This window comes from Oryctolagus cuniculus, chromosome 11, assembly GCF_964237555.1.
Source record: "Oryctolagus cuniculus chromosome 11, mOryCun1.1, whole genome shotgun sequence".
Taxonomy (NCBI): Eukaryota; Metazoa; Chordata; class Mammalia; order Lagomorpha; family Leporidae; genus Oryctolagus; species Oryctolagus cuniculus.
The window spans coordinates 55,759,959-55,769,543 of record NC_091442.1 but is presented as its reverse complement, the minus strand read 5'-3'; the positions used below and the strand labels follow the sequence as shown (position 1 = coordinate 55,769,543).

Below are 9,585 nucleotides of genomic sequence, written 5' to 3'. Positions count from 1 at the left end.
CGGGACTCGAACTGGCTGGAGAGAAAGGTGGGAAGGAGGCGGGGGAGGGGCAACCTCTGGGAGCTGGGACAAGGATGAAGACAGAGCAGGTGTGATGCCTACACCCTAGATCAGAGGGCCTGGGTTCGAGTCCCAGCTCTGCTCCCAGTTCCACCTGCTAATGTGCCCCCCTGGGAGGCAGCAGGTGGAGTGCTTGGGTTCCTGCCATTCATACGTGGGAGACCCAGATGGCTTTAGCCTGGCTCAGCTCTGGCTGTTGTGGGCATTTGGGGTCATGTGAGTCAGACGCAGCAGCCAAGGCCTGTTGCAGCAAGAGAGGCATGGTGCCACCATCCGGGCACCTCTCGGGGTCTTTCTGGCCTGAACCTGCTGGCGGGCTGCACTCATTGGGATGGAGCCCCAGGCTCGCCAGGGTCCTGAGAGTGACAACGGAGTGGAGCCCCGTACACTGGTCTCTCCTGGTCTTGGCAGCTTTTCCACGTGGGAGGAGAGACAAACAAGGTGCAAGAACCACCAAGAGGCATCCGCTCTTGGAAGCTGCAGGCCACGGGAAGTCTCCGTCTTCCCCTTGCGTCCTGCCAGCCGAGTCCCCAAGTGTCCCGACCCTCTGCTTCGACTGTACGCTGCGGGCTTCGTCTCCAGGGGGCCTGTGGAGGGGGCGACTGCCTGGGCGGAACAAGGCAGGCGTGGCTAGAATGGGAGCCCCCAGAGATTCCCTGTCCTGTGGCCCGTCCTGTCTGGGGACATCTACACCGTCCCCACCCCAGGAAGAAGTCAGCAGTGCCAGGGACACCCCCTCCTCCCTGAAGGCCCCCTGGGCAAATCGCCCTGTAACAGGTTAATTAGATAAGCCCCAAATTACATGAGCAAGGCTTGCAAGCCCAGCAATTTGGAGGTTTCGTGTTGTTTCGGAGGTGGGGAGCGCGCGATCTCTGGCTCAGCACAGAGAAAATGACTTCTTGCTCGCAGGCAAGCTGAACCCACGCAGTCAGCTCTTGATTGCCCATTCACAAGCGCCGGCGCTGGGCATATATAAAGGCACCTGTCAGCACGCACCACAGCCAGCACAACCTTCGTGGACGTCCACCTGCCTCCCTCCTACACCTGAGCTCCGTCTCCAACAGCATCATGAGCCGCCAGTTCACCTGCAAGCCCGCATCGGCCGCCAAGGGGGGCTTCAGCGGCTGCTCGGCCGTGCTCTCCGGGGGCAGCTCATCCTCCTTCCGGGCAGGGGGCAAAGGGCTCGGCGGGGGCTTCAGTAGCCGGAGCCTCTTCAGCCTAGGGGGCGCCCGGAGCATCTCCCTCAACATGGCCAGCGGGAAGAGCGGAAGCTATGGATATGCCCGGAACCGGCCCAGCGGCTTTGCGGGCAGCATGTTTGGCAGCGTGGCCCTGGCGCCCGTGTGCTCGACGGTGTGCCCACCTGGAGGCATCCACCAGGTGACCGTCAACGAGAGTCTGCTGGCCCCCCTCCACGTGGAGCTGGACCCTGAGATCCAGCGGGTGCGCGCCCAGGAGCGGGAGCAGATCAAGGCGCTGAACAACAAGTTCGCCTCCTTCATCGACAAGGTGGGTCTGCCGGGACTCGGGGAACCCACTCAGAGCGTGAGATGTCATCGCAGCAGGAGGGATTGAGGTTAGATAGGAGGGCACACTTCCAGTGGACAAAGCAGGTGCCGTCCATCTTCAGGGTTGCCTCGGGGAGAGCCTCTGTGCTATCTCTTGGGGTTGGAGAGGGGGAAGCAGACGCCTACGAGGGGTGTCTGCTGGAGATCCAAGAGAGAAAGACCCAGTCCTCGCTCCTGGGGGCCAGCTTGGTGCCCTTGCTAAGCCGCGGGGCCACACGTGCAGAAAGGGCTCGAGTCTCCAGGGGGGCTGCCCCCTCCCAGGCCGTGCTGGCCTCGCCTGCCCACTGCGTGCCCGACGGACAGACAGCAAGCCTCACTTGCGGTAACCTGGAGCCCTCGGATTCGGCGTCCGTGCCCCAGGCTGTTTCTTTCATCTAGGCAAGGGTGCTGTTGACAGGCAGGGCAGTGCAGTGGGCTGTGAGATCAGACCTGGCTTCAACCCCGGAACCATCGCTGACCCGCTGGGTGGCTTTGGGAAAGTTACTGGGCGTGTCTGTGCCTCAGTCTCTTCCTTCCGAGAGGGGACATAACCACCAACCTCTTGCGGGCGGCGTCAGCTGTATAAAAGAAAATGCACGCACAACCTTGGCACGGCGCCCACCGTGCCACGTACGCCATGGAGGGCAGCTCTTGTCTCCACCTTTCCTTGACCCCTGGACACTAGGGGAGGGGGGCTGAGGAGGAGAGGGATCACGAATTCTAAAGGACACCCCAGGAATCCCCTTCCCCCCTACCCCCCAGAGAGGCAGGTGAGAAATAATTACCTCTATTTCATGAGTCAACCACCAATGTCAATGCCGTGCCCAGGGCCATTTGGGGGAAGGGAAAGGGGAGGTTGGGCCATCAGCCTCCTGCCTCCTGTCCTGGAGGAAGGGCCTAGCGGGCTCTCTTGGCTCCCTCCAGGGACAGGGCAACCTAAGGCCAAGCCTGTGGCTGAGACTGTCCCTGGCCACCAGTGCTGAGGGTCCCCTGGGGCCCTAGATGTCTTGCCTGGTTGACTTCCCACTGCCCCCTGCTCAGCCTGAGCTCTGTGGCATCTCCCTGCCTGAAGCCTTTCGCATTGGGAACACAGAGGTATTTGGAGGCTGAGGGTCCGGGGGATGAGAGGTGCCTGCCCTTTGCCAGGGTTGATCAGACCCTGTGGTTTGGAGACATGAAAAGGAGGATGCACAGTATGTCTGTCCCACAGGGTGTTTGGCATGGAGGGAGTGGAAGGTAGCTGTGGGTTCTGGAAGGTTCCAGAATAATCCTATGGGCAGTCCACGGGGCTCCGGTAGTGCTGTCCTGTGTGCCGGGCTTACTCTGTGGGTTATGCCCAGGTTCCTGGACATCCATAGCAACCAACCGCAGCCGACTCACCCTGTCTCTACAGAGTCCCGGTCTCCTGATCTCACCTGTCACCTTTTAAAAGCTGCACCTCCCCAAAATCAAACAAGAGAGGTGCATGCAGGTCAAATTCCCCTGCTTGGTCTCCTGGTGCAGTGAGGGGCTGCTGCAGGGCAGGGAGCTCTGGCTGTCCACCTTGCGCCCACACATGGTGCTTGTCTTGGGGAGTGTGGCTCTGAGGAGCAGGACTAAGGGCAAAGCAGAAGGGCAACAGGCAAAGATGAGCTGTAGCCCGACGCAGGAATTTAGAATATCCAAGGGGCAGGTGTTTAGTGTGGCCATTAAACCACTGCTTGGGACACCCACCTCCCATATCAGAGTGCCTGGGTGCCGCCTCTGATGCACCTGGGAGGCAGCAGGTGGTGGCTCAAGTCCTTGGGGCTCTGCCACCCACGTAGGAGACTTGGATTGAGTTTTGGGCTCCTGGCTTCCAGCCTAGCCCAACCCTGGCCATTGTGGATATTTGAGGGAATGAACCAGTGGATAGGAAACCTCTCTCTCTCTCTCTCTTTCTCTCATTCTCTCTCTTTCTGCCTTTCAAGTAAATGAACTATCCAGAAGCCCTCTGCCCAAGCCCCGCCGAGCTATGGCAGGTTGTAGAATGAAAAGCAGGGGCTCTCTGCAGTACGCTGACCCTCTCCATTGGAACAGACCCAGCCTAGCTTCCAAACCATGTTTTTAGGAACGCCCTGCCCTGGGCTGCTCTGGCCATGGTGGTCCCTGAGTGATAGCAGGCACAAGAGACCATGACACGTGTCTGGGTTCAGGTCTTCTAGCAAACCACTGGGCCCTTGAAAGAGGCCCAGTTTCTTCCCCCACCAGATGGGGTTATGGGTTCCCCACCTTGTGCAGGCAGAGCACTCAGCACGCCACCCCGGGAGCAGCAGGTGTGTGTGTGTGACTCTTTCTCTGGGGACTCAACCGTGTCTGGACTTGGGGTCCCAGGTGCGCTTCCTGGAGCAGCAGAACCAGGTGCTGGAGACCAAGTGGGAGCTGCTGCAGCAGCTGGACCTGAACAACTGCAGGAACAACCTGGAGCCCATCTTCGAGGGCTACATCAGCAGCCTGCGGAAGCAGCTGGAGACGCTGTCCGGGGACCGGGTGCGGCTGGACTCGGAGCTGAGGAGCGTGCGCGACGTGGTGGAGGACTACAAGAAGCGGTGAGCGGGCAGAGGGCGGCCGGGGGCTTCAGGGACCCCCAACCACTGCCCCAGCTCAGCGCGTGTAGACGGGGAAGGCAGCAGGGGTGGCCATTGCGAGGAGCACCTCCCCAGCACAGCCGTGGAACGGGCTCCCTGCTTTCCCGATTTCTGGGTCCTGTCTCTGGGACGTTACCTCCAGCTCAGGATAAAGACACCCTCGGATAAGCCGCTCCCGTTCTCCCAGAGCGCCTGCATCTCGTGGATAGCAGAAGGGAAGTGAGGACTGCGCCTCCCAGAGCCCACGAGGAGTAGCGAGGAGTAGCGGGGGAGGTGCAGGCAGGAGCTCTTCCTCCAGGGAGCTGCTCAGCTGGCTTCCTGCGACCTCTGCGATTTAGTACAGGGCACGCACTCCGCCTGCTCCCTCCCCCTTTCCCAAGCTGGAGCTTGCACAGTCTCCTTCCGAATCTGGTCCCCAGGCCTCCTCCTCCTCCAGGAGGCCTTCCTTGACTGACCCCAGCCTCAGCAGCTCCCCCCACCTACTCCCCCAGCATCTGTGCCTCTGTCCACGCTCAGGGTCTTCCCTGGGTGAGGGAGGGTTCCGGGTGAGACATCCTGACCCACGAGCCTGGTGTTCTCACAGGTACGAGGAGGAAATCAACAAGCGGACGGCTGCCGAGAATGAGTTTGTGCTGTTGAAGAAGGTGAGGGGAGGCAGCCCTGGGGGGCCGGGGGGGCCCTGCTGCTGGGGGACCGGGCTCAGATGTCCCAGGGCGCCCGCCTGAGGAGCTGACGCTAAGGCTGGGCCTCTCACTCCTTCCTCTGCTTCCCCGGGAGCCACGTGGGGAGCAGATGGGTTTTCCTCCATGCCCCAAGCTCCCGGGCTGGGGTGGCTATGGCCTTCTTGGCCACCCCTGCGGTGACCGGGGCTGGCTGGGGCACCTTGCAGGACGTGGATGCAGCCTACGCCAACAAGGTGGAACTGCAGGCCAAGGTGGACTCCATGGACCAAGACATCAAGTTCTTCAGGTGTCTCTATGAAGGAGTAAGTCTGGCCTTCCCCAGCCCATCTCCCATGGTCGGCCATGGCCGCAGCTCTACCCGGGGGTGGGGGGTTGGTGGGAGACACAGGGAGGCCCCCTCAGTGGCATCTGTCTTCCATTTCATCCCCAAGAGGCTCCTGATTGTCCACTCTCTGAGCAGGAAGGGAAGGGGTCACCCCTTGCTCTTCACGGCGGGAATCTGCCTGGGGCACCCCCGCAGCCCTGGGCTCCAGTCTTGTCTCTCCATGCTGGGGCCAGGTGGTGAGGCTCCAGGGGTGGCTGAGCTGGGAGGCCATCTCCGTTTCCCCCCTCCCTGCAGGAGATCGCTCAGATCCAGTCCCACATCAGTGACATGTCCGTCATCCTGTCCATGGACAACAACCGTAACCTGGACCTGGATAGCATCATTGCCGAGATCCGCACCCAGTACGAGGACATCGCCCTGAAGAGCAAGGCCGAGGCTGAGGCGCTGTACCAGACCAAGGTGGGCTGGACCGAGGCCCGACCTGGGGAGGGGTGGGAGGCACTGAGGGCAGCTGGCTTGAGAGCATTCCCCTGCCCCAGCCCCATGTCACCAGCAGCCCTGAGACATCACGTACCCCAAAACGTGCTCCTCACGCTCACTCTCGCCTCTGTGCTTTGGGGTCCCTAGTTCCAGGAGCTGCAGCTGGCAGCCGGCCGACATGGGGACGACCTCAAAAATACCAAGAACGAGATCTCGGAGCTGACCCGGGTCATCCAGAGACTCCGCTCTGATATTGAGAATGCGAAGAAGCAGGTGAGGAGGGGCTGTGGCGTGTGGTCGTGGCTGACGAGCACGGGCAGACGGTGGCTGAGACGGCTCCTGGTAGCGCTCGCTGTTAACTTCCCACACCTGCTGTGCCCCTGCCCCAGACTGAGCCGGCTGCATTGTGCACTATCGTCTCCCCTGCCCAGGCACACTGCCTAGCACACAGCAACCCGATAAGCAAGTGTGGGCTTGGGAAGGAGACCGGGGTCTGGCTTCAGTAGGCAGGAGCCAAGATGCACACGGATGATGAAACAGCGGCAGTGTCAACCACTTTATCATCTCGTAAAGGTGCCAAGCATTGTGCTGGGCATACAGTAAGCAAATAATAGTTGCTCCTGAAGAATCTCCTTCCTGGTGCCCCTGGGGCAGCCAGCTGTCAATTGCACCTGCTGCCTGTACTCCAGTGATTTCTCCTCCTGGGCTTCAATGCTGCTCAGGAGCAGAAAAGCCAGGCTTCCATTCCTTTTCTTTGTGTCCTGGGCATCTCGGCACGGAGCAGAAGCTCTGCTCAGTTGGCCTTGGTCTCAGGAGGGCCGGGGATAGATGAATTCCCATCACCATCAACGTCTGGACGCAACAGCGAGAGCTTAGGAAGGAGTTCCCAGCCCCAGGAGGGTCCCACTGGAGCTGAAGCACGGTGGCACAGCCAGTGGGGGTGGGCATCTCTGTCCTGCAGTCTTAAAGACCCCGGCTCCACCCTCCCAGGTCTGGTGATGACTCCAAGGGTCCCTTCCAGCTCCCTGACTTCTACGATTCCTTGTTTAGGCATCTAACCTGGAGACGGCCATTGCCGACGCCGAACAGCGTGGGGACAGCGCCCTCAAGGACGCCCGGACCAAGCTGGATGAGCTGGAGTCCGCCCTGCACCAGGCCAAGGAGGAGCTGGCCCGGATGATGCGTGACTACCAGGAGCTGATGAGCGTGAAGCTGGCCTTGGACATGGAGATCGCCACCTACCGCAAGCTGCTGGAAGGCGAGGAGTGCAGGTGAGCTAGGGGCTGCTCTGGGGCCGGGGAAGTTTGGACAGAGCAGAGGGACAAAGCCAAGCATCCCCTAACACCCAGAGGGTGAGCTCTCGGGGACCGAGGGGCTGGTGATGGCCATAGTGGTGCCATCCGCAAGTGGAAAGAAGTAGCCACTTGTGACACACTGAATGTTCCTTCCAAATTAGCTGCTGTGCCCTGTGACACCTGGGTTAACTCAGCACACCTTCCCTGGGCTTATCTGGGAATAGCCTACTGACCCCTAGCCCCAAATCCCCACCCCTCTCTCACGTTTCTCGCTCCATCCCCCTTACCTGTCTGGGGGCAGTGAACTTGTAGGAGGCTTTATGGGGCAGCCATATAGCTCCTCTTTCCCCCCTGCCCCCGTCAACTGCAGGGAGATGGGAAGGCTTGGTGTACAGGCCTGACCTGGGAAAATGCACTTCCTACCCTCACTGTGTCCTCCTGCTAATTCTTGTTTCATTGGCATTGCCTGGCTACCCCGAAAGATTTAGGGGATGGTCCCCAAGGCTTCTCAAAATAGCCTTGAATTTCTACAGGTGCACCCACTAGGTTCAGAAACTCATATAAAGGCAGGTGGGGGTGGTGACTTTGAGAAGTTCTGGTTGGCTGACCGCTTCCTCCTGCTTTGGTTCTCTCCTGAACAGGATGTCAGGGGAATATCCTTCCGCCGTCAGCATCTGTAAGTACCGCACGTGCTGTCACCTCCACCCTGCACACTTGCGAGGGCTTAGGCAGAGCTCAGATGAGGAATCTGAAACCAGGGGGGAAACTTGGCACAAAGCCAGATGGCAGCACCACGGCCACAAACGGGTCTCCTGGCTCCCTGCCCGGGGTGCTGTCTGTTCCCAGGCAGGCATGGCCAGGGAAGGCGGCTGCAGCGGCAGGGCGCCACAGCAGTGGCGGTGCAGCAGGGAAGTGGTGCGTGGACCTGCGTGAGGCTGAGGAAGCTGGGCGTGCAGGCTGTGGTCAGACCTGGAGGATTTGAGAATGCGGGGACCCAGACAGAGCCCAAGCTCACAGATCTGGCTCTCTGAGCGTCTGCTCAGTGGGGGCAGAGGTTAAACCAGGCACCCAAGAGAGCTGCTTTCCATGGGTCCCCTGCCAGGATGGGGGAATTGGAGACTGGAAGCTTGGCAAAGAGGCCCATATGAAGGGGTTCCAAAGACTTCATGGAAAAGTGGAATTAGAAGTTTATTTGGGGACAAAACATTTTTGAAATTCCTGGGCAGGTTTTTTTTTTTTTTCATACTATGCATTCCCATGAGCTTTTAAAAGACCCTTTGTAGAAGAGACAGTGGCTGGTGACCAGGAGGACAGGAGGTGTGTGTGTAGGTGCCTGGTGCCGGGGGATAGGCCTGAGAAGGGTGATGGGCAAGAGCCCATCTCCTTGGGTTTAAGCTGAGTGAGCTAAGGGCAGGACCTAGGAGGAGCTGTCTGGAATGTTCCACCAATGGGAGGGGACGGCATTGATTGGGGGCGTGGCACCCCAGCCCTTCCTGGGTGGGCACTGACCCTTGGCTCTCCCTGGGCAGCCATCATCAGTAGCACCAGCGGCAGCAGCGGCTATGGCTTCCGGCCCAGCACGGTCAGCGGGGGCTACGTGGCCAACAGCGGCAGCTGCATCTCCGGAGTGTGCAGTGTCCGAGGCGGCGAGGCCAGGAGCCGGGCCGGTGCCAGTGATTACAAGGAGACCCTGGGGAAGGCCTCCAGCCTGAGCACCCCCTCCAAGAAAGCCAGTCGGTAGAGAAGCTGCCCTGTGCCCCCTCTCACTCCAGGACCCCTACCCACCCACCCACCCACACACTGGTTTCCTTGCTATGTTCTCCTCAGCTCACTGTCTACCCCACCGCCACCCTGCTGGTCCTGCTCTTGGCCTCTGGGCACCAGCCTTGGCTGACCCACTTCCCCTGCCATGTCTTCTGAGCCTGGACGGCACTGGGCAGGCACACCTGGTGTCATTGACCCCTGCACCCCCAAATCTTCCCCTCCTGCCCACAGTGCAGGTCAGGCCCTGGCTCCTTGGCTGTCTCCTCTTCTAACCAGCCTCTGGCTCAGTCCTAGCCCCTCTGTCCGGCTCCCTGGGTGGGTCTCAGCCTGGGCTGCCCCCCACCACCACGCTGGGGGGCGTGGTCTCAGCTCCTGCCTGCACCAGGAGCTGGCTGTGAGTTCAAGAGAAGGAGGACTGAAGGACAAACAACCAAGAGTGGGCCCCGGCTCAGCCTCGTGGTTCGTTGCGAGTGGGACCAAGCGCAACTCAGCCTCTCTCTCCTCGTGCTCCAGGACCTGGGGGCAGAACAGAGGAGGCATCGCCACTTCCCCCACGTCCTGACTCTCCCTGTTGCATCCTCAATAAACAGCACGATCTGATAGCTGGCTCTCGGAGTTTTCAAAGACATACACGGACACAGTGCAGCTGCTCGCGAGCACATAGCACGCACATGGGGACACCCGTGCACACACCAACACGCGTGCACAAATATGCACATGCAGTCATGCACACACCGGCGTGCAAAGGCACATGCACACATAAGTACACTGCTGGGTGTTGCCCAGGCGGTTCCTGTGTCTGGTTTAACTTTCCCCATAGAGCAG

The 9,585-nt window shown here is 60.3% G+C and overlaps 1 protein-coding gene across 1 annotated transcript; it reads left to right on the top strand.

Annotated features, from left to right (window-relative positions):
* Window positions 1-1,041: 1,041 nt before the first annotated feature.
* LOC100352913 (keratin, type II cytoskeletal 71) lies at window positions 1,042-9,360 on the top strand. Its single transcript, XM_002711003.5, has 9 exons — window positions 1,042-1,569; window positions 3,960-4,174; window positions 4,797-4,857; window positions 5,103-5,198; window positions 5,516-5,680; window positions 5,849-5,974; window positions 6,752-6,972; window positions 7,638-7,672; window positions 8,526-9,360. The coding sequence occupies exons 1-9, from the start codon at window positions 1,129-1,131 to the stop codon at window positions 8,735-8,737; spliced, it is 1,572 nt and encodes a 523-aa protein (XP_002711049.2). The 5' UTR covers window positions 1,042-1,128; the 3' UTR covers window positions 8,738-9,360.
* Window positions 9,361-9,585: the final 225 nt, after the last annotated feature.

Excerpts from the sequence above, each read along its gene's own strand:
- LOC100352913 (XM_002711003.5), top strand. The coding sequence starts at position 1,129 with ATGAGCCGCCAGTTCACCTGCAAGCCCGCATCGGCCGCCAAGGGGGGC. Across the intron at positions 5,199-5,515 it reads TCAGGTGTCTCTATGAAGGA|GAGATCGCTCAGATCCAGTC; the intron begins GTAAGTCTGGCC and ends CCCTCCCTGCAG. Across the intron at positions 5,975-6,751 it reads TTGAGAATGCGAAGAAGCAG|GCATCTAACCTGGAGACGGC; the intron begins GTGAGGAGGGGC and ends TTCCTTGTTTAG.